The sequence below is a fragment of the Juglans microcarpa x Juglans regia genome, chromosome 1D (assembly GCF_004785595.1).
Source record: "Juglans microcarpa x Juglans regia isolate MS1-56 chromosome 1D, Jm3101_v1.0, whole genome shotgun sequence".
Classification (NCBI taxonomy): domain Eukaryota; kingdom Viridiplantae; phylum Streptophyta; class Magnoliopsida; order Fagales; family Juglandaceae; genus Juglans; species Juglans microcarpa x Juglans regia.
The window spans coordinates 16,147,907-16,175,534 of NC_054594.1; the positions used below are offsets into that span (position 1 = coordinate 16,147,907).

Consider the following 27,628-nt stretch of genomic DNA (forward strand, 5'->3'; position numbering starts at 1 on the left):
TTAAAATTCTCTTGATATCTATATCACCCACAACAAACACTAGCGATATCCACTTCTTTCTCTTCTTTTATTCTCACTCACATTTCCATGTATTCCTCTCTTTCACTCCCTCTGAACCCCAGTCTTCACTTCAAACCGTTTGCTCTTCCCCACACCACTCTCCTCCTCCCATTTCCCAAACTATCTTCGCTTTCGCCCTTCAAATCTCACGTTTGCCGCTCCACCAACCACTCTGACTATGACCGCGAAGAGATACGATGGCTCCGCGAGGAGCAGCGCTGGCTTCGCGAGGAGCAACGTTGGCTCCGCGAGGAACGGCGCTGGGCCGGCGAGCGCGACTCCCTGCTCTGCCAAATCGCTGAACTCAAGCTTAGAATTCAACACCTTGAGCACCAGAACTCTACGCTAGGAGGAGGGGCGTCGGTGTCTGAAACTATCTCGAGTATTGCGGGGTTGTTGCAGGTGCTGAAGGAGAAAGGTCTAATCGCGGAGAGCAGTTCGAGTGCGAGCCCGATGGTGTTGTTGGAGAAGGAGGATCTGAAGGAGAAGGAGGAGGTGGTCGTGGTGGATAAGGAGGTGGTCAGGGTTTCGGAGGACGTAGCAAAGAAGACGAGAAAGACGCTGAGGAAGGGATCGGAAGGAGATGAGGTTCGAGCGTTGCAGGTCTGCTTGCAATCATTCCTACTATGAAATTACAAGGCGAGTTTTGTGTTTTGTGCTATGTTTTGTGTGTGTTTATAGATGCATATACTTTTTTTATTTTTTGCGATTATAGTTTTCTTTTTTTGTATAAAAGAGATGTCTGAAGTAACAAGCACATTAAAATATCACGTCACTAGCGCATGTCAAAGTAAGGATTCTAAGGAAGAGTTAAACAACCGCCATGCCATAACTACATGAGGCTGTTATACTTGAAGAACGAATAAATGAACCAATTAAATTGATTCTAATTCGAAAACAGTCATGGTGTATTGTGATGAGGTTGTTATACTTGGAGAACAAGTAAGTGGACTAACTAAGTTGATTATAATTCGAAAACATTCATGGTGAGTTGTTCCCTATAAGAGGTAAGTCAATTGGTCAAGTACATATATTGCCGAATTAGACTGATGCTACATGTATTTGTTTGCTAAGAAGCCACCGCAATGCTTTGTCAACTAAGCTAGGGCCTTGAATTATCTTAAAAATCTATGCGATGGCCTTGGCTTGTATGTAATTGGCATATATGAAAATATTCTTTGGCACCTAATACCATGCTAGGAATTGTCAAATTAAATTCCCGTTTCACTTTTATATTTTTGTTCCTTCTGTCAAATACGAACGTTCTGAGGTGAAGTAAGGTGCCAGAGATTACTTTTCCAGAAAATAAAACGTAAGGTGCCAGAAATTAATATCCCTTTGTTGAAAGTTGGTAGTATCTTTAAATCTGGATCTTTGGCTACTTGGGGTACTAACCAGCAACAGATGAATAATTGATGTTACTAAAAGTTGCCTCCTTAATTTAGAGAGATGAACGCTACAGATTGTTTTAGTTATACTGGACGTAAAATAAAAAGTGTAATGCATTAGCAAGTAGAAAATGTACAGAAAGAGTCCAATCTCAATTGAAAAAGGGAGTTCGGAAAGCCGGAACTGTTCTGAAATGGTAAAAATTATAAATGTTTGCGAAACCCCGAAATGGTAAAACTCATAAATGTGGATTTGTTGCCACTCCTGAAGCCCAAAATGCTCCAATGTGCTGAAGAACTTTGAGTCAAATTGCCTTGACCGAAGATGAACTTGAGAACCATCAATCATACCAGAGAATAATATTGTGATCTCTTGCTTTAATCATCTTGTATTAATATATGGAACTGTCATAAAGAAAGAAATATAAGGAATGTTTGATGTATGATAATTGGCCGGTAGGTTACAGATTAACTTAAAACATCATCCTTTGAACATGATATTATATAATGATTATGTTATTTATTTTTGAAGCTGAACTTTGTGGTTTGAGATTAGTTTAAGTTTCTCTTGCATTGAAAAATCCTTCATTTTTCTCAGGCATCTCATCTTAAAGTAGAGCTGTGCACAGTAAATCCCCAAACCGTATAAATTTGTATTTCAAATTCTGGGTTGTTTGATGCGGGGCGAGTTGTAATGTTCATGCTTGGTTTTCTGCAGTTCTTCGTGTTCTACATCTTGCCCCATGCTGTCACAACTCACTTGTATTACTAAAACTGAAAGAGCATATCTTGTGTTCTGACCTGTGAGCATGACAGGAAGCATTACAAAAATTGGGATTTTACTCGGGTGAGGAAGACATGGAATATTCAAGTTTCTCAAGTGGGACAGAACGTGCAGTCAAGACTTGGCAAGTAAGTTGCAAATTGTCATAACATGGAACTTACATAGACGGAAAAGCTGCAGAATCATCTAGGATTAGATGAAGTTTTCCTAGTAGAATGTCCAACATGTAAATGACTTAATCGTTCATTTTCATGCTGTCTTTCTATTCTGTCTTATGGTTTTGATAATGTGTGGTACTGTTTCACAGTCCACACTAGGCGCCACTGAAGACGGGATAATGACTGCAGAGCTTCTTGAAAGGTTATTTACGGAGCAACAAATTGTTGGTGCTCGTTCAAACACAGATGCAGATCAGAAGGACAGCAATGTGTCTGTTTCACCGAAGGTATGTTGACATCTCTATTGATGAAATACTTTACTATTGTGCTTCTCTTAAGGCACTATGTTGGCTGAGTTCTCATTAAATTGCCACATTTGGCACCAATGCCTTTCTGAAAAATATATAGCTCTTCTTGTGCCCATGTGCCCATATGCTTGGGGATCCACATAAAAGAATGCATATTTGAACTGTTGGGATGATTCAAGCAGCAGGCTGGTGGCAACACACAAGCTGCATGTTGTGATTTCACAGATTAACCAACATTGAAGATGGCATGGGAGCACATGTTAGATGATAATGGACTGCCTTTCAACTACCTTTTATTTTGTGTTTATTTTGTTGGCTGGCTTAATAAGAGATTGATGCTGAAACCATATGGGAATTGGAAGGGAACATTGCTCTGAATTTGGCATAGGGGCCCAAAATGTGCAAAAACATATGCCCCATTTTGGAGTAATCTTCCTGAATGCCTCCCCCCACCTGTGGCCCTCTCTCTCTCTCTCTCTCTCTCTCTCCTTTCCTTTTGGTATGTTTTATAGTGATGGTGGCATGATGAGCAGATTAGTGACTGGCGGGTTAACATCTATTTTTTATTAAACTGAGCAACTCTCTCTAATGACAAACATTTATCATTTTTATTTTCTTTTCACCTATGTTTTCTGAACTTATCATGCGTGCAAAGATATTATTGTGCCCATATTGTATTAATAGGGAATCAAAGAACATATCATGAATTTGTGTTCAGATTTCTATTTATAGTCAAGGATCCTGCTGATTTTCAGGTAGGTGCAAATGGAGCTCCGGTTGCTGCTATAACTGAAGTTTCAGAGTTTCAGCAGAAAGTTGTGAATGAAGAAAGTGTTACAGAAGTAGAGGTATCCCAACACCGAGTTTTTCTCTTAGGAGAGAATCGATGGGAAGAACCCTCTAGAATAGCTAGGAGGAACAAACAAGTTGGTAATAGCAAGACAAAAGATGCCACAACAAAGTGCCTTACCTGTCGTGGAGAGGGCCGCTTATTGTGCACAGGTACATTTTTGTCACTGCCCAGTTGAGTCTCCATAGATAGAACAATCTTTTTCTTCTGAAAAAAAAAACAAAGGTTTGACAATGAAAATACTTTGAAGGGGCTCTTTGTCCAACCATAAATCCCAAATTAACAGCAGATTCATTAGTTGAGCGAATTTCCTTAAAGACTTGTCTGGGTCAAAAGTGATATTTTATGACTAGTATAGTGGGCATTAGTTGATAACTTATGCTTAATATATATATAGGACCAATGGAGAATCTTCAAGTTTGAAAATGATGAAAGGTCAATTGTTAGAAACAGGCTTAAAATTTAAAATTGTGGAGACACTTACCTCCTGCAGATGCTTATCATCTCAACATATGTCCCACCACAGCCATCCGATCCTCTGATGCAGAAGATCAGTTGCCTTCAACAGGCAGTTAATAAGTTGAGTGGGGACAAGTATGATGTTGCAGTGAGACGCTCCCACTATAGTGCATATCCTGTATCTAGGCCATCTGGGTCTGCAGGAAAATCTTTTATTTTCTTTTGTTTTTTTGGGGGGATAAAAAGCTATAATCTACTTGAAAATATTGGAAGCAAACAGTTATTATGTTATTTTTCCCACAACCTGTCAGGTGCGGCCTAGTGATCAAAAGGGGAGTTTGGAATGAGTTGTAGGGGTGGGGTCGTGTATTTAGGATTTGGTTTTCTCACAAAATGAGCTGAAGAAAACAATCCTGTCATGTACGTACATAGGAAATGCCATTAAAGACACTTATTTTTTAAGTTTACCTCTACTTACATGAAAAAAGGTTACAAATTTGAACTCCAAGGTTGGGAATTCTCTTTTGCAGAATGTGATGGAACAGGCGAGCCAAATATCGAACCACAGGTAAGAGGATTGATTACTGAGCCAGATATTGAACCAATATTATTATTTATTGTTTCTGATCTGATACCATCCATCCAGCATTATCAAAGACTATTATTATTATTATTATCTTATGATCAAACTGCATTTTATGATGCAGTTTCTGGAATGGGTAGACGAGGGAATGAAGTGTCCATATTGCGAGGGCGTTGGCTTTACAGTTTGTGATGTATGTGAAGGGAAACGACATACATGATATGCATTGTATTACCCTCATCTCCTATATTAATTATACATATATGTCTTATAGTGATTGTATTGTTTATTTATGAGAATACCATTTTTCCTATGGTAAATATCATACGACATGAGATATTTGAAGTGGAGGGAGGATTAACGAGAGTGTAATGAAAACAGCAGGCCACGTGATTCTGTATCCAACGAGAAGATGCATTTTTAATTTTTCTAAACCGGCAACGAGTGATCCAAACCATTATATATCATATGACACCCAAACCGGAAGGAAGGTGGATCAGTATAATTTTGAAATAAAATGGATGTCTCGTGATGGAGCATTTATTTATTATTAATGATAAAAGTTAAAATGAAGTCACGCAGATCAAGTAATTGTTGTAGCATATAAAGAGGATTGGGATGGAGAATAGAGCTGGAATCATTGAACTTGCCTTCTTTTTTATTATTACTTTTTAAGTTTGCTATAAATATTGCAAGTAGAGAGAGAACAAAATAAAAACCGACGTAACTCCCACCCCAGTGGTGGCAAAGGGATTATTCTTTGGTTATATTATATTAATTATATCTTATCTTATTACAAATGATAATAAAATTGCCAATATTCATTTTTTGGTAGTATTGCATTTCTGATTTCTTTCTTTTTCTTTTCCTCCAGAATTTCCACCTAGTGCTGCTGTACAGTCATTTGTTTTCCAGTGAAAAACATGGCAAACAGTCAAGAAGAGAGAGAGAGAGAGAGAGAATTATAAGTCCAAAAAGTGGGATATTGTTCTCTAGTTTGCCTTGTTCATAAAAATGAGGACTCAAACAAGGTGGCCTGAGTAATAAATAATATTGTAATCCCCATCAATCAGAAGATATGGGATTGTCGATCCAATCCAAAATTCAGCAGATGATAAAATAATCTAAAGAATAAGTAACATGGTTTTCTGCACTAAATTATGTGAACTCACTCACACTGCCATAACGTGGAACCAACACAGCACTTGCATATGCTTGACATCTGATGAACCTTTTATTGGGAGAGCAGCTGAACAGCGTTCTCTGTAAACGAATTCTGTACTCCTAATGAATTATGATTCTATTGCATACGATCATTGAGTATTTTTACCCCTTTCAACTGCATATTATCACTCTTCTTTCCTTCTTCATAGATTCATCATATTTGTATCTTTACAGATTAGTCTTCGGTTTGCCACTGGCGGCAATACGCCTTGTCACTGACCGCATGGTCACAAATTCCTCAGCTGCTGAAGGGTGTATTCCCACCTGTTGGATAAACACACAAAACTGTCTCAATACCAAAGGAGTCATAAATTATGAAATCGAAAGAGCAATTAAAATCAAGGGCCTTCTACATGAAGCCACGGGATTGAACTCTCACGAGAGATGGTAAAGCAAAACACAACGCCCGTGTTTAAATAATAATAATAACTAGAAAAGTCAATCATGACGCTGCGAATAATCATTTTGGTCTAAGCATTTGCTGATTAACAGACTGGAGTCTAGTTTGTTCTTCCCTTGGAGAAGAGAAGTGTTCCTTGGTCATATCTTTAATTCTCATATCTATCAACTACTTCCAGCAAAACACATTAAACATGCAGAAGGGAAATATGAGTAATGGAGTAACTTTGCTAGATAATTGCCAAATCACACTTGGCAAGGGTATACTGCCATGGAGTTGGGTATTAGAAAGGATATGCCCGCTCCCATGGAGCTATTTCAGGCTCTCATTACAATCAAAGATTTATGTCTCAGATGTTACCTAGCCTATTTTTAGAAATTTCTTGCAAGCCCGTCATCTCTCCATCATACCATAATATATTACACAATTAACTTGCACATCCTTTGCCAACATGCGCCGCTATCTTACCTTATAGCGGCCACACCATTTTATGGCTTGTTGCTTTTTAAATGATTCGTTGAGTGGCACACAATGTCATAATATCATCAATTATATCATGACCAGCATCATTTAGCCAAAGGAGAAAATAAGGAAAGAAAGCCAGCTCAAATGCTGATGTCTAAAGCTGTCAATAGAAATGGTTACAAATGGGAGGATACAACTTGTGTTACGAGCTCTCAGAAAGCTTTGAAATGAGAAAACCAAAAAACCGAAAAAAAAAAAAGAGGCTTCAGCTTACCGTGCTGTCAAATTGTTCCTTCGTTGCTCCACACTTAACGGCAACAGCAATGCCCTGTGGACACCCCAAAACAATATCAGGAACCATTTTTTTTTACAAGTAACAGATTTTATTAATCAGACTAGTCATAGTCCAAGGATACAGGGGGTATACAAGAGTTTACACCTAGTTAAGAGGAAGAAATAGATACAATAAAATCATAAAAATCTAGACCATTGCAATCTACAACATTCGCCCATAGGAACAAAATTTTAACAAAGAACAATCTTATCTCCTCCAATGTTCGCTCCTTATCTTCAAAAGCCCGTTCATTTCGTTGCTTCCATAGGCACCAAAGAATGCATATAGGCACCATCTTCCACACAACTGTGATTTGTGGAATTCGGCCCAAATTCTTCCAACTGGCCAGGAGCTCAACCACCATAGCAGGCATAAACCCAAGCTAACTCCAATCTTCTAAAGGCATCATCCCATAGCGATCTAGCAACCTCACAATGCAGTAGAAAATGACCCCCAGTCTCACGATTTTTTCTGCACATACAGCACCAGTCCACAACAATCACCCGGCATTTCCGTAAGTTATCCATAGTCAAAATCTTGACTAGTGAAGTTGTCCAAGCAAAAAAAATCGCCTTAAGAGGTGGCTTATTTCTCCAAATACTTTTTCATGGAAAACTATTGTGTTATGGGTTGATAAGGGTCTTATATATAGGAGCGGACAGAAAAAACGCCTTTTTCTAGCAGGCATCTACCACAATTTATCAATTCCTTGAGTGCTCAATCTCCATGACATACAAGGTTCTGAAAAAATCAGCAAAGCTACCAACTTCCCAATCATGAGCTGCCCTCAAAAAGTTCACATTCTAGTGGATTGAGCCACCGGACATCTCCATGAGATCCACCACTGATGTTTCCTGTTCACGTGCAATCCTGAAAACTGTAGGGAATGTCTTTGAGGGCTCGATCTCCACACCATAAATCCTGTCAGAATTTTATTCTAGATCCGTCACCCATCACGATTCTAGTGTGTCGAACAAACACCCCCCAACCTCTACGTATGTGCTTCCAAACACCACTCACTCCCCCCCCCCCCCCCCCCCCCCCCCCCCCCCCCCCCCAAATGCACATAAAGTAAAAAATATAAATATCCAATAAAAGAAAGAGAAAAAAGAGCGAACTTTCAGATGGAACTCATTAAATATTAATATACTTGCATTCTAAAAAAAAATGCTTTGCAACTTATATTCTGAAGTCTAGTTCCTCTATGAATTATGAGGATTTTATGGATAGAAGGGAGTAACTGGACATACAATAGTGTTGAACTTCCTTTAATTTCATTTATCTCCATGTTTTTTTTTTTTTTTTGATAAGTAAATTATCTCCATGTTTTTAAGATCTTTGCATGACTGAAGGTTATTTGAGAGTGCTCATCGTTTCTTATTTTTTAGAACTCCTTGATTTCAGATTCTTACATCTTGATAAATTTACAATCCACTATTTTTAATGAATTTGTTACCTAATAAAAACTGAGACCATTAAAAGAAAACAAATATATAAACGGCCCTTTACAACCTCCATCCATACAACAGAACCAGCCTCTCTTCTTTTGCAATGTAAAAAAGTTAATTTCACTGATCAAGACGGTCCCTTGGGCATATAAACATGTTTGGCGAAAGTTGCTTTGGCTCTCTCAATGGTTGATGAGCATCTATAGGACTAAATAAAGATTCATACTGCTCTGTGGAACTTATAAAAAAAAATACTGCTCTGTGGAAGATATTAATTGAACAGGGCAACTGTGTGAAGAGACAATGGATGCTTCTTTTCATGTTGTGATAAAATAAATAAGGGTAAGAAAGTGCATCCAAAATGCAGATAAACTTCAATAAACTTCAATAGCCTCTAAAATATGGTGCTACTAATAAGGTAAAAATGTTTCTAGAAACTTATTGCATGATGCCTTCACTTTTCTTTTGCACACCTTCTCGCTCAATACAAATTCAAGAACGATTCTCTGTCACTCAAGGCTGGAAAAACAAGCACCAAAATTGTTTCTAGCACAGTTTTCTACGGCATCTGCAATATCATAGTTCATATCTCCCACTTGAGGCTACCCGGGCCATGCTGTTCAGAGATTTGGAAAAATAGCAGCATAATGTAAAAACTAGTATTGAAAGCTGGTTGCCTTTTGATGCATTTGCTGGTAAAGGACATTTTAAATATCCAAGAAAGGATATCATCTATGCCTATCACTAATAATGACAACTCTAGTTTTACGGACAACTTCTACTCCATTCTATACAGCAATATGTACCTTCAGTGCTAGGTAAATCTGGCCATATTTTTTTTCAATTGTATCCACAGATATCCCTTATTGACTATACTAAAAAGTTCATATAAAAAGAAATGGTCACTACAACATGTATGCACCTATCATGCATGTTACCCTCATTAAAAGAATAATAACCGACATTGAAAATGCACTAGAACTTCATATCTAAACCATCAATGAAACAGAATAGCAAACCCATTGTACCTGTATGACCTCAGGTGCATCTGGTCCGCACATGGATGCTCCAATAACTTTATCTGTCCCAGCATCAACAACTAGCTTCATAACTGTCTTTTCTTGTCGTCTGGAGCACCAAAAATAAGAAAAAAATAGTAAGTAGACATTTATAGAGACAAACCCTTCAAACATCAAAGCCGTATTTGCAAAACTGTTTAAAACAATTTCTCTGTCTGCATTAACTATAAAATGGTAAGTATTCAATTAAGAAGCCGTAGCATGTGTGTGTTTAATGAAACGCCGAGTCATTGTGATGGATTGGTGTTGTATGTGGAAAAAAAGTGGGGAGTCCGTTGATCACCAATTATAGCATTGTGATGTGGCCATGAGCTTATAGAATGGCATCTTTGCTAGAGTGGGGTTAGTTTGGATGATGCTGAGAATGGTGGTTGATCTACTAGCAAGTTGGAGAGGCATCATAGGTAACTCTCACATTGCAGCTATTTGTAAGATAGTCCTGATTTGCTTATGGTGGTGTATACAGAGGGAGAGAAATGGAAGGAGCTTGAGGATTATAAACAGAAATTACTTATCCAAACTTCTGTAAGTAAATACAATTATAAGTCTTCTATTATAAACCTTAAAAGATGACTATCTTTGCTCATGAATCTCGATTCTCAACCATTCAACCATTAGGGTATCTCCTTTCATGAAACCAGTTTAGGAAAATTTATCTTATTTAGCTGAAGAAGAGGCAGCGGAAGGATGGCCTGAATTATGAGGAGAGACTAGATAATAAGATAACAAAGTTCAAGCACTCTAATCTATAACTATTTCATTTTATGGTCAATCGGATGAACGAGTTCAAACTTATCATAAAATTTCAGACTCATAGTAAAATTCAAACAGCTTAAAATTATTTATCTCCAGCATAGAGTTCCATTAGGGGTTTCTTAATACCTAATTCTATCACATACAAGATTCTTATCAGTTTCCACAGAGGAAAGGGATTAATGCTACTTCATAAAATTATAAACTTATGTGGAAACCCTAGGGGTTGGCTCATGTGGTAGGGTTTTCATATTAGTGATATGCTCCCTCCAGGTCTAGGGTTCAAACCGTTGGGTCAAACAATTTCTAGGGGTCATGTCCACCAGTAAAAAGCCAATAATTTACCTAATCCCTGTGATGGAATGTGTTTACATGGGTCCAAAGTTTGACTGGGTTAAAGACATGTTACTTTTGCATGGTCTCCGAGATTCTTCGTTATAAAAAATATACTTTTGTAGTGGAGTAAGACTTCAAATCATGATCCGTACCCAGAGATAGTGTTCTTCATTGGATTGAAGGTTGATGTGAAAACTGAGATGTCACCATTTGCTTGATCAATTGCCTCCTCTTCACTAAGGCCCACTACAGATAGAGGTGGTATGCTGCAAATTGGAAAGAGACGTGCATATTTAACATTCACAAAAGAAATTCAAATGGTAGTTAAGATGTTCTACTTATGTCGCAAGAGTAAAATAAAACAATAAACGATAGATAGGAAATACTTTTGTTACAATGTTGGGTGTCAAATATGAGCCGTTCAAAGCAATGTTAGGTATACAACGCAGGCAATTTTCATCAACTGAATATGGCTATTAGTTCAACCAGGAAACAAATGGCACTTTCTTAACCACTTCTTCCTAATGACCTTTTGATGCTTTAAACAAAGCCCAAACTTCCAAGGCTTCCAAAAACAATCCATGAATGCTAACATGGAAAACTGAAGATATAGATTTAATTAAAAATAATAGAAATAAGATACCAATTTAGCATTCGAAAAATAATGAAAATTTGTAAATATACAAACTGTACAATAGAGATCAAAACTTGGCTATTGCTGAAGCAGGAAATATCCAACCACAAAATCCAGAGGCTCCAATCTAAGCTACATATTTCTCATTAAACCTCTTGAGAATTTTCCACCTTCATAAGATATTATGGTGCCAGTACAAGTAAAATTTTTTGTAGTGCAATTTGAACAATAATCGTGTTCTGGATATTTTAGGTGATTATTAAGAAGAGGGGAAAAACCTACATAAACTGAACAGCACATGGTTGAGAAAGAATAAGGTCGAACTGAAACATATTTGCAACTTTCTCCAGAGGTCGAACTGAAACATAGCTTTTTGGGAAGGACAAGACCAGAAAGGATGATAAATTTAAAAAATTTGGAATAACACCTTTTTTAATACAAATAGAATGTATGAAATAATAATAAGCTATTTTACCTATTAAAAAAACTAATAATAAGCAGTTTTAAGAATATCTAAGAGTCTCAGGAGATGCGTGGCACCTGAACACTGCAACAGGCACATCTTTGTAGTCTGGTTTGGTAGGTTTCCCACCAAAAACAGTTTTCTGCAGATGAAACAAAATACATGAATACATTGAACAACATTGGAAGCAATCATTTGAAGAACAAAGCATACCAGATAAGTTAAATAAAGAAATTCTGAATAAAACTCATACTGCAAAGCATGTTGCCTCCATTAGGGCCACAGGGGTGAGATTCATTCTATTTGTAACATCACCTACAGCCCATACACTAGGTATGTTGGTGCGTGAGTACTCATCAACCTGAAAGAGAAATGGCAGCAGAGACCTCAGTGGCATGAGCAATTCTCATGGTGTATAAAATCGTTTATGTGAGTGGTGAAGGCAATAGAACAACAAAGAAAAGGATCAATGATGTGAGATTGCAAACCTTTAAGTAACAAAGCCAACATTATATGTTTTCATATGTTATTATAATTTTACTTATCAAAAATATGTTATTATAATTTTTCAATTTAACCCAAAAAAAATGGATGAGCATAGAACGCCACGAGCCCATCAGCTAGTTGGATACCAACCCAACTGGTTGCCAGTTGTCAGCCACAGGGTTTGTAGCTTCCAGGCTCCAGTAAAGGGTTTATCAGTGCCTCATTTTTTTTAAACATAGCCTTTCTACGAGAATGCCATAAACTGAATAACAGCATAAATCATCCTCTTTTGTGTATGCACTTACATATTTTGTAACAAACTTGCCCATTACATAATCAAAGAAGATTTCAAATGCCTTTGCACCAATAATCTCAAAGTTCTGTTCAGTGTAGAAATTGAAGTGCATAATAAATATTACTAAACTCAACAAACTGATCCCCAGTAATAGAAACACATTACAAAATGTTCCATAATAACATGCAAGAGAAGCAACTGAAAAAGCTAGTGACCTTCACAGCTCCTGTCTGGTCAAGTTCCACGCCTACAGCTTCCAAATTCAACCTCTTAGTATTAGGAGCCCGACCTGTAACCAACGAGCAATGACTAATGAGAGAATCTTTTCAAGGGTAAAAAAAGAAACTGAAAAAATAATAAAGAAACAGTTTAACCCCATAGTAATTATATGTAGCTTTATAAACTAACAAGTGTGGTGGAAAAGTAGTAGAGAATCGATTCACCATCTGTTGCTTCACTATGAACTAGCTAGTACTTCATGGAATAATATAAATAGATGGGGTAATGCCTTGTGAGTTGGGGGTCTTATAGGGTTAGAGTGTCAAAATTCACAAGGCATTGGGGAAGTTTTCTTATCACACTAGATTTGTGGTGGGAGACAGTGTTAGGATTAGGTTTAGGCATGATGAGGCTCTCAAGGAACTTTTCCTTGATGGATACAACATTGCACAAGCTAAAGAAGCTTCTGTAGCGGACCATATGGAGATATCTACTCAGCTTATCAGAGCGACCCCTGATTGGGAGATAGATACATTTACGACAATCTTTAATATACTATATTCCACTAGGTTGAGACAAGAGGGTGTAGAGACAAGCGCATTGAGCCCCTGCCCAGAGAGAGGTGTTCAATGTCCCCTTTTTTTTATATAATTTCCTGACTCCTCATAACAACCCCTTCCTTGGAAGAACATTTGGAGGACTAGGGCCCTTTCACAGGCTGCGTTTTCTTCTTGGACAGCCTTTCTAAACAAGATTCTCACCATTGGTAACCTATGGAAAAGATATATCGTAGTGGTTGATTGGTGCCATATGTGTTAAGAGTGGGGAGTCCGTGCATCTATTTTTACTCCATTGCAAGATTGCTAGTGCACTGTCAGTGACATCCTAAGACGGATTAGTTTGGCTTGGGTCCTGCCCAGAAGAATAGTGGACCTATTTTATTCTTGGAGAGCACTAGATGGCAGCCCACAATCGCAGCTGTGTGGAAAATGGTTCCTACTTGCATCATATGGTGTATTTGAAGTGAAATGAATAATAGAAGTTTTGAGGAACGTGAAGGAATGCTGAAGGATCCCAAAACTTTCTTCTTCAACATTCTCTTCCTTTGTGAGAAACGAGTGGGAGAAATTATAATTTTTTTCCTTTAAACCCTTCATCTTTAGGTGGTCGTTCAAACTTTTGCTTCTATCCCTAATTTTCATGATTTGTTTTCTTCTTCCTTTTATTGATTAGAAGTATCCCTCGTGTGCTTCCTGTGTACTCGGGTTTGCAGCCCTTTTTGTGTTTGAATAAAATCTTAGGAAAAAAAAAAAAACTGAGCAAGCAAGTAAAAAACCATACAATACAATATTATCACCATGCAGGCATGCTCCAAGTTTTGTGAAAACTTAAACCTTTGCAGGTTTGTAGCAAGGTATAAAAATAACAATTGATTGTGATTGTTCCAACCAGTAAGTTTTTTCACAAAATTGTGTAATATCTCAAAACTCTTAAATTATTGTGACAATGTCTAAGGTTGCATTTGCTTCAACATAAAATGAGAAAACAATAAAAAAAAATTGGTTGAAAAAATTTATATGAAAATCATATGTTTTCCGTTGTTAATGGAACATAAAAGATGTGCCAAGAAAATTTTCAGACTTTTATTGCTATGAAAATTATTTATAGGCCACCATCCACCCTAAAGCATCATGCAACCATTTTCTTGTTCTTCAACTACCACAAAACTGTTGGAAACCGTCCAACCCCGAGTAACATCTTGTCCCAAACGCTTAATTCTTATGTACATGAAGATGTTATCGAGGTGGGATTTGAGTAGGCCAAATCACTACTGGGCGAATCGTGACTTGGTAGGTCAAAAAACTTCATTCAAGAAAAACAAATATCACTAGAAACTCAAACTCAATCAACCAATATGCCTTAAACAATTACCAAAGATCTCTGAGCTCATTGATTCAAAGTGCCTTGTAAATTAAACTGAGTTTGTAATTACCAATGGCAAGGAGTACAACATCCGCAGTCAACTCTTCCCCTTGATCTGTGGTAACTTTTATGCCATCCTCTGTTTTAACCAACTAAAATTCGAGAAATAATAATCAGCACAATGGTAAATGTCAATAAAAAATGTGTCGGTTCATGCAATCCATAAAAAACTAATTTTATACCTGTGTCAAACATGTCCTTGGGTGCAAATTAATTCCCCTGCCTTCAAGATTTCTCGCAACCACTGCTCTCATCTCGTCATCGAAACCTCTGCCAAAGTATTCAGAAACAGTTGCATCAGAAACAGAATGTAAACAAAAAACGAGAGTGATTGTGGTTCAATAATTCCTGGAAAACCTCTTATTTAAGAATCAATGAAATGGAATAGGAAACATAAACTCCCCATTTATCACACAAAACAGAAAACTTCTCTAAAACGCTGGACTGTTACAAAGAGGTAACATAAAATATAAAATTTTGGGCTACTTCTCTTTAGGTCAGGGAATATAGCAGGAAGCAATTGACAGGGATGCCAGGGCAGACGCTTCCTTTGCCAAAACCAAAACCTCATACTACTACTCAAAAGCAAAAGAATAGCTTGAGAATCCCCTAAATCAGACAATCTCAAGATTTATAATTGGTAAATTGTTCATTACTATAGGGTTGATCATTTCCATTTTCAGAAAATTTTAGTCAACTCTTTGTCTCTCTCTTTTTTGAGTTTTATGTATTTGAGTTGACAAAAATTAGTTGCCCAAAAAGATTCAAGCATTTAGTAAAGCAACAAAAGTTTTGATAACCTGCTTCCATACCCAGAGTTCAAAGACATGTCCAGGAACATTTGACCAAATATTGTTCACATGCTTCCAGAACCAAAGACGGGTTCCAAGAACATTTGACAATTTCTTATACCCAAGGATAGATAATTCACAGACTAGGGTCTCAAAGTTGAAGAGAGTCTAAAATTTTTACAACCTTAAAGGAAGTTCCTTTCTGAAACATAGATCCACGGTCAGACCCATCCCCCTCCATATTGAAGCGAATTCGACAGAAATGTACCTGATGACATCAAAGGATGATCATTCTAAAACACTCAGAATGCACAGCTGAAGAGCAATACAGAATACAGATTCAGAGATAGAGAAAAACCCTCCCCCCACTATTACAGCACGCTTGGGTAACTCCTCCAAACTCAAAGCCTCGTCAGAGGTTATGGCTAACTCCTGCAATTATAAAGAAAAAGAAAGTAAAATGCAAGGAGAAAACACCTACAAATTGATATTAGATCTACAATTATATTAAATACTTCAATGAACGTTAACTTAAGTAGTCTATTGACACTTATAAAAAAAAAAGTAGTCTATCGATTAAGACATTGAAATATGTAAATCAACAGTTGCAAGGATGGCAGGCACTTCAAAGATCAACTCCATAAATCTAACTGAGAAAATTAAGGTACAAGACTCAGAAAGTCCAGGAAAAGGTACACAAAGGTGGTTCAGCAAAAGGGCTCATTGAAAAAACCATAAAACTAAGGCTGGTTTGTTTTCAAGACTAAAACCCAAAACTTTAAAAACTTTGAAAACCTCCCATCTCATCATTACAACTTTCCCAAATTCCCATACAAAATAAAATAAACAATTCAACTTTTTCAAATTCCAAAACAAAAATAATATTAAAAAATATATTCTAACAATATTTTATTCAACTTTTTAACTTTAATCTCAACTCATCTCATCTCTGAAAACAAACGAGGCCTAAAGCTTCAAAGAAAAATCAAGAAGTTGGAAAAGAAGGTTGAAAATATAAGTTCAAGAGAACCTATTGCACCTTCTATGTGATCAATATCACTTGGACTTGTAGCAGCACAATGCATTCAATCATGCATTATACAAATACTTATCAACCAAGTAGCAGAAAACTTCCAAGAGCTGTGCTAAACATGGATACAACTACAGCTTAGACACACCATACTAGCCTCTTTTTGTTCCTAGAGTGAATTAGGTATTTCCTTTGTATACTTACTGTGTACTTGGGCTTTGCATATTCTTGGTAATAAAATTCCCTTATTAACTATCAAAAAAAAAAAAAAAAAAAAACACCATATGCCACAGGGCACGAGTCAGGGTGAACTGGCACATGCTAGAGATGCCAAAAACTAAATAACGTTTTTAATGTTGAGAACTTCATCCTTTGATGGAACACATGGTTGACACAGTTTAAACATGTGAACGAGCGTCCATATAATATGATATTTTTACTTTTAACGAGAGTCATTAAACAAGCATCCATCATAAACACAAAGGTTGCAGCCCAAGTACACAAGGATACAAGAGGAGCACCTAACTAGAAATATAAAAGAAACTTGACCCTTTTTGGCTGGGTTAGTTACTTTGACTCTTTCAAGCAAGATTTCAAATAGGGTTGAGTGAGTTCATGCATACTTCCTGTATACTGGGATAATATTCCTTTCCTTTTAATAAAATTTATCTTGCTTATTAAAAAAAAAAAAAAAGAAAAAAAAGAAAAGATTTCAAATAGCTTCCTCTAGTTATAATTTAAACAATTAACCCCCTCCCCCCTCCCTAAATGATTTCATTATCGTTTCCTTGTGGTCCAGTCGTTAATTTGTGTTAGCTGAAGTGGATAGCCATGGCGTAACAATTAAAACAAACACTTTTGTTCTCATAACAATTTCCATTAATGTTTCACACATGCTTGGTAAAAAAAAAAAAAACAATTTGTAAGATATCCAATATGCTGAAAACTAAAAATTTTGGTAAAAATTGGAACTTCACGGTTAGAAGAACTTGGTTACTACCCTGTTGCAATTTACTTATTCAAAAAAGGTTTATAGATGGGACAACAAAAAATTATAAGGGAGTGGTTGGAAACTATAGAACTGGATCAAACATGGATGCCATAACTAGTTTTTAAATTTTGGGGTTTCCTAGATAATGTAAAATATGGACCTGTTTCTTAGTGCTTTTTTTTGGCATTCAAAACAATTTTGGATATATCATCCATAAACCTAAAACATGATTACTATGTACATCAGACAAAATGAATATTTTTTATTTTTTATTTTATCGGCACTGAGTGTCCAGAACAGCGTCCCAACTAATCCCGGGGGTGCACAGGCTCTCGGCAAGGAGTCTCCCGCAAGTGCACCTTGGGTAATTCAAGGGGAAAATCCCCTAGTCCGATGGCCCCTAGAGATTGTTTACACCCAAGGGGATTTGAACCTTAGACCTAGGGGGAGCCTACCCCAAACCCAAGGCCTTCAGCACTTGAGCCAACTCCTAGGGCTGATAAAATGAATATATTACCAAAACCAGTTCTCAGTTGAAGTAGATTTTTCCTTTTTTTTTTTTTTTTTTTTTTTTTTTTTTTAATGCCGAGCTCAGATGCCAGGCATGTAATCCGATTGAGAAAAAAATTGGATAGTGAGATGAGATGAAAATTTAATAAAATAATATCATTATTATTTACTTATAAGAAAAAAAGATTTTTCCTTTTAGGGTCCCAAATTGAACTAGTCTATGGTTTTTCAAAAAGCTAAAAGGTCTTTTACAATGGAAAATGGAAACATACTTTTTTTTTTTTTTTATAAGTAAGAATCTTTGTTGAAGAGAATGAAACTAGGCAATGTCCAAATACATAGGAAGTATACAAAGTATGACACCTAATTACATTCTAGTGAGCGAAAAATAAGACAGAAACTCATGGACATTCCCACCCTTCAGTGCAATAGCAGAAAACCACTATAAAAGAGAGAATACAAATAAATTCCATATTTCCCCCACTGCACGCTCCTTGTTGTTGAAACACCTATCATTCTTTTCAGACCATAAACACCACATTAAGCACAAATGTATCATTTGCCACACTGTTGCCAGTTGAGTGCTATTGTGCCTTTTGTTCCAGCACGCTAGTAGTTCCACCACACTCTTAGGCATCACCCAACTGAACCCAGCTCTATTGAGAATACCAGCCCATAACTCCCCAGCCACCTCAAAGTGTGGAAGCAAGTGATCTATCGATTCCTCATTCCTTTTACACATGTAACACCATTCCGTGACCACCATACCCCGTTTCCTTAGATTATCAACCGTCAATATCTTCCCAAGTGCAGCTGTCCAAGTAAAAAACGCAACTTTAGACGGCACTAAAACCTTCCAAATGCTCTTCCACAGAAAGAATGTGGGATGTTGAACTGTCAAAGCCTTATAAAAAGATTTGACAGTAAACTCTCCCCCCCCGGGCGGGCGCACGTGCATGTATCCACAACATATGATCACCTCCATTACCTCCTAACTTTGCTGAATACAAGTAGCTATAAAAATCTGTCATTTCTTCAAGTTCCCAGTCTTGGACATTTCTAGTAAAAATGACATTCCAGGTTACAATCCCATTTGCACGACACAAAAAATCTGAAACTGCAACTTGATGATTTTCTGCCAAATTAAAAACAACTGGAAAAGTAGTGTAAAGAGGGCTCTCCCCACTCCAAGCATCGAACCAAAATCGGGTTCTTACTCCATCACCCACCTTAAACTTAATATGTTTTTCAAAAGTGTTCCACCCCTTTCTAATATACTTCCATGAACTTACTCCATAAGACTCCCTACCCTTCTTAGAGTACCATCTCCCCCACCCACTACCATATACTTGTGATCAATAACCGCTCTCCACAATGAGTTCTCTTCCATTTGATACCTCCACAACCACTTCCCTAGGAGTGCCTTATTAAAAGTACTCAAATTTCGCACCCCTAGCCCACCATTCGCAATCGGACAACTCACCCTTGGCCAACTTACAAGGTGAAATTTAGTTTCCTCCCCCATGCCACTCCACAAGAATGTTCTAAACAACTTTTCAATCCAGTTTGCCACACACACCGGTAATGGGAATAAAGAAAGATAGTAAGTGGGGAGATTGGAGAGGGTACTTTTGATAAGAGTTAATCTCCCCCCTTTTGATAGACCTGCCAACTCCTCCCACAGAGAGCTTCTATCACTACCCACATTAGGCCCATACACCCCTGCAAAAACCCACCTCCACCCATCCTCAATATTCCTAAAAATTACAGCCATGGAATAAGACCCAGTACAATCCTCTACCATCCCCACCACTCTCTTATCCCACATCACCAACACACCTCCCGAAGCCCCTAATGAAGCTAAGTAGCACCATCCCACAAATGAACAGCCCCACAAACTACGAATAGTGTTTCTATCAATACCTCTCAACTTGGTCTCTTGCAAGCAAATGATGTCAATTTTCCAGCTATGAAGAAGAGATCTAATGCGAAGACGTTTATTCACGTCATTGATCCCTCTTACATTCCAAGACAATATTTTAGGCTTCATTATCAATGGTAAACTCCCTCCCTTTGGCTCTATCTCTCCCCGAAGTTCCCTCCTTATTGTCATAGTTAATAGAGCAATGCAGTCGTCTCAACGCTCTCTCCTTTCAAACTGCTGACTTCATGGCCATGGATTGACCAACTTCTAAAGCTACTAAAAGAGCCATGAATTGTTCTTCATAGCCATCACATGATAGTCCCACCCAACCTTGAAGCTGCTCCACTTTTTTTAACACCCAATCTGATGCTCTAGGTGTAATCTGGGGGGGGAAGCATCTATAACGGTGACGGACTACCCATCTCCTCCTCATCACTGTCTACTGCAAATACCTCCATCTGTAGATCCGAATCTACCACCTCTTTTACAGATTCTGTATGAAAATCTGCAAACACCTCCCAAGATTGTCTGCTGCCCTCAAAATTCAACGAGTGTTTCAACAGGCTAGTACCCTCATCCCCTAGCCTAATCTCCTTTCCCACAGAAGCCACTGGGGCTGTCTTTCCCAGTGATCTTTCCACCAATTCCCCTTCCTCAAAATCCTGCGCATAGGGCCCCACCGCTAGCCCTCCCGAGGCTTCCTCAAAACAAACGGGACTTGCTGAGCCTTGTATGGAACCATCGGCTTGAGAGTACTGATCGCAAGAGCCTCGAGACAACTTGCCGACCCATCGATTCTTGAAAACTTCTCTGCGTGTGCCATATCCGGCAAGTTGGCCCCCGTCGATGGTGCTACATTAATGAGTAACGGTACCATAAAACAGCTTCAAAATTCCTTAATTAGGTAATATTTAACTATTTCAGCCCTTGATAAGCATTAACATAACTACAAGGTAATCATACTCAGGTGTCTCTCTTGTATATGTCCTGTGTACATGAGCTATGCCTATTATTCTCATCAACAAACTATTTACTGCTAAAAAGAATATTATGGGAGAACGTTAATAACCAAACTACAAAGTACAAACCCAGTTCATATGAGCATTTCACAATTCATAGATGCCATAATTTTTTTTTCTTTTAAAAGTAATAAGAATATTCATAGATACCATAAATGAGATCTACATTAATATTCTGAACGGAATAATACACAGAACATATACAAGAATCCTCAACTTAGAGTCTAGCTGCACCGTGTGACCAAGTACTTCTTTGTTTTGATAAGATAGAGATCTTCCTGTGTATTTGGGCTATACCTTTTGGGTTTTTTAATAAAATTTTCATTTACTTAAAGTAAGTAGGGATTTATTTATATTTTCTCTTTTGCGCCTTCTTAATTGGGCATATAGTTGTTCTTGTATTTGTATCGGGCTTTGCCTAATTCTTTGATCAATAAAATTTGTTTACTTATCAAAAAAAAAAAAAAAAAAGTATCGATTTATTTATATGAAAAAAAGGGTGAAACCCTAATACATAGGGAATATACAAGAGAAGCACATAGCTATTGATATTAAAGAGGTCTAGAAAATTCTTGAAACTGAAGCTGGAAAGAAAAGTATGTACAGCCATCAAGTGATTCAGTGTTCTGAAAACTAATGGAACTAGTGCATATAATTTACTTGTTTCTTTTTCAGGTTCCTAGAATGTAATTAGGTGTTTTATTTTGTATACTCCGTGTACTTGGGCAATGCCTATGTCATTCTCTCCAATAAAGTTACTTTTACCATATTGAAATAATGTACTGAATATGTTTACCATATTGAAATAGGATCAAAGCAGAAATCTACCTGGCCAGGAATATCGGGACGTTGAGCCCTACTGCCAGTTGCAATCAATACATGCTTAGCCGTGTAGCTCAATTTAGTGCCATCTAGTTGTGTTACCTCAACTTCATTAGGACCAACAATTTTTCCCGCTCCTTCAAATATTTTAACCCCAGCATTTGTCAATAAGCGCTTGTAAATTCCATTTAACCTGAGTATTTCTTCTGTCTGAAAGTTTAAAGCAAAAAATACAATCACAATAGTACTATTATAAACAATTAACTGCATATCTAATTTCAAACTATCAGCATGACTTAAACTAATAATTGGAGCGATATGGAAGAATATTCAATAATGTGAACAAGAAATTAGTGTCCATGTTCCCGAAAAGAAAACAAAAATCACCTAACTATATTCCAAATATCCTTTGCCACTAACGAGTCCCCCCCCCCCCCCCCCCCCCACCAAAAACAAAAGAAAAATAAATTACAAGTTATGTTGTATTTTTTAAATAATAAATAATTTGTCTAAACATGCCCCTTACATGCTAAGACTTGAGATCAAATATTTAAACCAGAAAGAATTAAGATTATACTCCATCCTTAAACACCCATCGAAAGAAAATCTGGTTCGCTAGCCATTGTCAAACATCCCTCAAGAGCAACTACTATATATTTTCTGCTGAACTGTTAAACTCCAGCAAAAAAACTAGAGAATTCAAAGAAAAGGGAATCAGACCAAGCAAATAGCATTAATCAAGACAAATTATCATTTCCCTTCTTCATTGAGACTACAATGGTTCATCATTGCTAGAATAGAAAAAAAAAACCAAGTTATATAACACCACAACAAAACTTAGCGCTCTAGCAACCACCTATGCCACTAACAAGTTTTCCAATGGATGCATTTATGGTTATCCTAATTAGGTTTTTCTCTCAACAGGGAGTCATGGTAAAAGTGAACAGCATCATATAACAAGATACACCATGAATCTTTGTTTAAAAAAAAAAATACCTTCTTATGCAAAAGTTTCTTCCAGTTGAAGTCAATTTTCTCATTTAGCTCCCACCCAAAATTCCTGGAATCCTACAAAGCAAAAAGAGTACATTAATCATGAAGAGCACACAATAGACCAAAAGAAAAACTCAGTACATCACACTAAAAATGGGACAACTTTTTGTAGGTACTAAACACAAGGAACAACAATCTGCCAGACAAAAATTTCATTGCCAATCTATTGCTAGATAGATCCAAGAACCAATGAGTCTTAAGGCACAGATCACTGTAGGAGTATCAAATAGCTCAAAACAAATTCTGGAGGTCAACTCCTCGCATGTTTTCAATAAGTAAAGATAATAAACCAAATTTCAAGAAAACTTTGAGCTTGAGCCATGTCAATAGGAAACTTGATAAATTAACAACCTAGTTGCAATGAGATGATAACAAAGGAAGACTCCCACAGAAGAAAACTCCCACAAAATGTTATCTTCAATTAAAGTTCTGCCACTTGAAAAGGAGTAACAAGCAGAAGAAAGTATGATTCCAACAGTTTTTACTCATGTATTCTCAAAAGACTTCATGTACTACTGATACTGGATCACATTCTCACCTCAAGTTCACCACCATAAGTAGCTGCATATACCAGAATCTTCTTGGGAACACAACCACGAAGGACACACCTAGAAAACCAAAAGATGAAAAACATGATGTACACAGGCAATTTTGCTGCAGGAGTGCTACTCTCAGTAGGAATCAATCATCTCTTTTTATCAGAAAACAAGTCATCCATATATAGTATAACAGAAAAAAAGGAAAGTTCTGGAATAAACTAACTATATATTCAGATGATCTGTTACCTTACAGCCAGACGCAAAGTAGAAGTCACTACATTTTACCAACAGGTCTAATCATAACTCAATCAAAACTATTCATGCTTCACTATAGTTATGTTGATGTACCAAAAAGGGTAGCAGAAACTAAGTAGTCTATTCGATGTTTTTCTCAACAGAAGTTGTTACTCTGAATAAAAGTAATCCTTATTCAATGAACCGATGATTTGTAGGTCATCAAAACAATATAAATCATGAATTGAAACTTAGGATTCAATCGACCTTTTTGGTAAGATATCTGCCGACTTCTTCCATATAATTACTCTAATTTAGACTCCTGAATACAAATACCACCTTTACAATCAAAATGAACATCCAAATCAAGGAATCCATCAATAAAAAAAAATACAGCTCAGAAAAACTGATTTCTCATTTAGTTTGTGACTCAACTCGATCACTAGCATAAGGAAGAAGATCACCCAATGGTTCAACACTTCTTTTTTATAAGATAATACTGTGTTAAGAAGAAAAAAGGTTGTTAACCTAGTACACAATAAGTATACAAGAGATCCCCCTATATAGGATAAGGGAAAAGTGCTAGCAAATCCTAAAAAGAAGAAACGGAGAAATTTACACTGTTTTGGACCACCATCCAATGAAAGAGGGTGTAAAGGAAAGAAGACTTAGGCCTGGTTTGGGCATTGAGTTGAGATGAGATAAAAGTTGAATAAAATATTGTTAGAATATAATTTTTTAATATAATTTTTGTTTTGAGGTTTGAAAAAGTTGAAATGGTTATTGTATTTTGTTTGGAAGTTTGGGAGAATTGTAATAATTAGATGGGATGAGATGAGATGAGATAGTTTCACTAAACAAACCAGGCCTTAGGGTTTGTTTGGAAACACAACTGTTCTCAAGTATTCTCAGATATTTCCTTCCCAAACATCATTTAAACACAAAACATTTTTCAATTTCAAATCTTCAACTTTTTCATCTAATCATTACCTAATCATTACATTTTTTCCAAACTCCCTAACAAAACACAAAAAAAATACTAATTTTTCAAATTTCGAAATAAAAATAATATAAAAAAATTATATTCGAACAATTTTTTAACTTTACAATATTTTTATTCAATTTTTTCTCCCATTTCCCAAAACCAATAAAATATCTTGACTCAAACCATTTCACTATTATTCACAGTTACACTGAGATATTTTAAGTATCCAAACGGGCCCTTAAGCTCTGACATTGACTTCATATTCTTCAAAACTATGCTCCTTTCTTTCTCGCCAAATACTCCACAATAAGCAAGAAGGGAGCATCCTCCACGATAAAGCGCATTGATGGCTACCAAATTGACCTTTCCAACATGTTAGAAAATCCACTACTCGAGCAAGCATCATCCAATCATTCCTAAATTGGACAAAAACCATATTCCATGACTTGCTAGCAACCTTGCAATGCACTAGAGGGTGATGAACATATTCTTCGTTTTAGTTATAAATCCAAGATCGGTTAATCACAATGATGCCCCACTTCCTCATGTTGTCTAGGGAAAGGGTCTTCCTTAAAGCTACTGCCCAAGTGAAATTTACTCCGGGTGGCCTTTTGCCTCCAAATGAGCTTTCATGGGAAATGATCCCTAGCCTGGGCACGCACACAATGTAAATTGACTGTACTTCAAGCACTCCTTTCCTGGATGACCCCCAAATCATTTTATCATCATTGTTACCTCATAATTCTCAAATACAACGGGTCAAGGAACGATAAGAAGAGATCCGCCACCCAATCCTTAGCCTCCTTGAAAAAATCGAGGCACCATAAAAAAGAGTCTGAAGGTAGTAGGTAAATCTCTACCATGTAAGCCTCCTTGGAGTGACCAATAATGAATAATCATGGGATAGTGTCTTTTAGAGCTTGGTCACCACCACCCATCCTACCAAAAGTAGATCTTGGACCCAACTACAAAGGGAATATATAAGAGAGAACACCTAGTGGAATAATTCTTTCTCTGTTAATTGGTGACTCAATGAAAAAACTTTGTGCATTCATCACCCTCTTTAAGCCTTAATGCCCTCAACTTATGTCCCCGACAAATTTTCTCTATCAGGGTTGTCCTTCCCAAATCACCAATAAGCACCGCCTTCCTTGACTTCTCTTCTCCACTCAAAATCATATGAAAATAGACACATCAGCTAAAAATGCAATATTTTGGTCATTAAGAAATGGTAAAGCCCTCGATATACAGTGAAGGCCAATGGGGAAAAATTTTTCCGGCATCTACTATAGAAAGCAACACCCTTAGATGACATTATGCAAGCAAATTAGAACTAATATAATATCTTGCACAAGCCCACATTCTTAATCTTTAAACCTACTTAACTGAGAGATTGAAAAATAGATAACCACAAAGGTGTAAACATCTCACTAATCCGGCATCCAATTTGCTAAAATACCAAAAATAAGGGGAAATTACATGGTGATTTTTCCTGACGGAGCATTAGGAAAAAGAAAATGGGTAAGTTGCTATTGCAACGTGCAACTAATGCTCTATTCCAATGACATTTATCATGCTATGTTTCAATAGGTCACTGATTGTATACAAAAGGTCAACCTGTATTGTTAACAGTTTTTATATTTATAGGTAACAAACCTACTACAAACTCAACAACAGAGCAGTTTTAGCAACGCCCAATACAAACCAAAAAAGTAAAAAACGAAAATCAGGAACTGTAGTGCATAGATTATGACTCTAGGATCACAAAAATGGCTAGGGAAACCAACGAAAAGAGCATTGAAATTAAGAATTTTTATCAACTCACGTTCCACCAATTCCTCCTTCGACGTCTGAGCTGATTGGATGAAATGGAAGCTCACAAATCCCAACCTTGCAACAGTATTACCAACGTCATTAGGTCATCATCTAGAAATCAAACGCTTCTCATGAAAGAATAATGAATATGACAATCAAGGTAAGAGAACGCAAAGATTTGGATACAGCTAAAAGTATTTCCACTAAAATTTAAAGAATTCTGGCGCATTACTAACACCTAAATAAGCAACAATAAGACAAAAGGCAATCAAGAATACCTTTGAAAATAAGTTATTACTGATTCTTTTACATGTGATGAAAAAAAACTAGCAAACTAATGTGAAAACAGAAATTTGAATCACCCACTGACTATATATGTGATTCTGCAATCAATGAAAACAAAGCTATCAAGAAAACCGCATAATAAGACAATCTAGAAGAAATTTTCTTCTTGTTTAGCCCTCAAATAACCATAATTATGCATTGCTTCTTCCATATCCTAAGTCTATACCTTGGCTCCATAATTAGCAGAAAATCTAGCCGCACGGACCCCGCCACTTCCAGCTCCAATGACAAACAAGTCAAAGTCGTAGTGGTTTTCCTCCGCATTAGGTTGGCTCACCTCACCATCAATAAGCATCTTTCTCGCCATAGCTATACACACAGAGATCATAAAATCAAAATTTAATTAGCCCAGTAAATAAAATAGTCTATCACTCTGTTGGCTGCCGGAAAGCTGATCGGTAGAGAGAAAAGAAGAGAAAGCTTCGAATATGACGCAATTTCTCGCTTTGGTTAACAAAAAACAGAGAACTGCTCAACTAAGACCAATCAGTTGCTCGAATCTAAATTCAGCGTTTCCCCGGGTTCAAAAGTAAGCAACAAAAAAAAAAAACGCAGAAAATATTAAAAAAGAAAAGGCTTATCAAATCCTCCCATTTCCCCACAGCTTTCTACGAACCAAACGGATCCTTTCATCAAAAAAAAAAAAAGAACAGAGACGTCGACAGAGCGAGAGCAGATGATACTCTGCAATAATGTAATGAACAAAGATGGACCTCCGAAATTTACGAGATCGCGGAAGTTAGACTTGGTGGTGGCAAATGCAAATCAGTAGTAGCAGAGCTTAGGGCTATGGAGTATGGAGTCCAGCCGAAACGATTGTGTATTATCGCAGAGATAATAAATTTTTCTAAGCTTTTTGTT

General features: G+C 37.0%; 2 protein-coding genes across 5 annotated transcripts; one reads left to right on the forward strand and one right to left on the reverse strand.

Annotated features, from left to right (window-relative positions):
- Positions 1 to 5,719, forward strand: LOC121239369 (protein disulfide isomerase pTAC5, chloroplastic). Of its 3 annotated transcripts, XM_041136622.1 has the most exons (7): positions 1 to 663; positions 2,265 to 2,360; positions 2,540 to 2,677; positions 3,454 to 3,700; positions 4,496 to 4,575; positions 4,715 to 4,813; positions 5,465 to 5,719. In XM_041136622.1, the coding sequence occupies exons 1-6, from the start codon at positions 88 to 90 to the stop codon at positions 4,808 to 4,810; spliced, it is 1,233 nt and encodes a 410-aa protein (XP_040992556.1). In that variant the 5' UTR covers positions 1 to 87; the 3' UTR covers positions 4,811 to 4,813; positions 5,465 to 5,719. The 3 variants fall into 3 exon arrangements, with proteins under 3 accessions (XP_040992556.1, XP_040992550.1, XP_040992566.1); XM_041136616.1 differs by lacking the exon at positions 5,465 to 5,719 and having other exon boundaries at positions 4,715 to 5,024; XM_041136632.1 differs by lacking the exon at positions 5,465 to 5,719 and having other exon boundaries at positions 5 to 663; positions 4,538 to 4,575; positions 4,715 to 5,024.
- LOC121239354 (glutathione reductase, cytosolic-like) lies at positions 5,551 to 27,628 on the reverse strand. 2 transcript variants are annotated; one of them, XM_041136607.1, is made up of 17 exons: positions 27,494 to 27,628; positions 26,934 to 27,076; positions 26,433 to 26,497; positions 23,388 to 23,457; positions 22,793 to 22,864; positions 21,803 to 22,006; positions 15,859 to 15,932; positions 15,685 to 15,768; positions 14,892 to 14,979; positions 14,720 to 14,801; positions 12,723 to 12,796; positions 11,980 to 12,087; positions 11,804 to 11,868; positions 10,782 to 10,895; positions 9,490 to 9,589; positions 6,954 to 7,007; positions 5,551 to 6,078 (listed from the first exon to the last, which is right to left on the reverse strand). In XM_041136607.1, exons 2-17 carry the CDS (start codon positions 27,072 to 27,074, stop codon positions 5,983 to 5,985), a joined length of 1,491 nt encoding a protein of 496 aa, XP_040992541.1. In that variant the 5' UTR covers positions 27,075 to 27,076; positions 27,494 to 27,628; the 3' UTR covers positions 5,551 to 5,982. The 2 variants fall into 2 exon arrangements, with proteins under 2 accessions (XP_040992541.1, XP_040992533.1); XM_041136599.1 differs by having other exon boundaries at positions 27,481 to 27,622.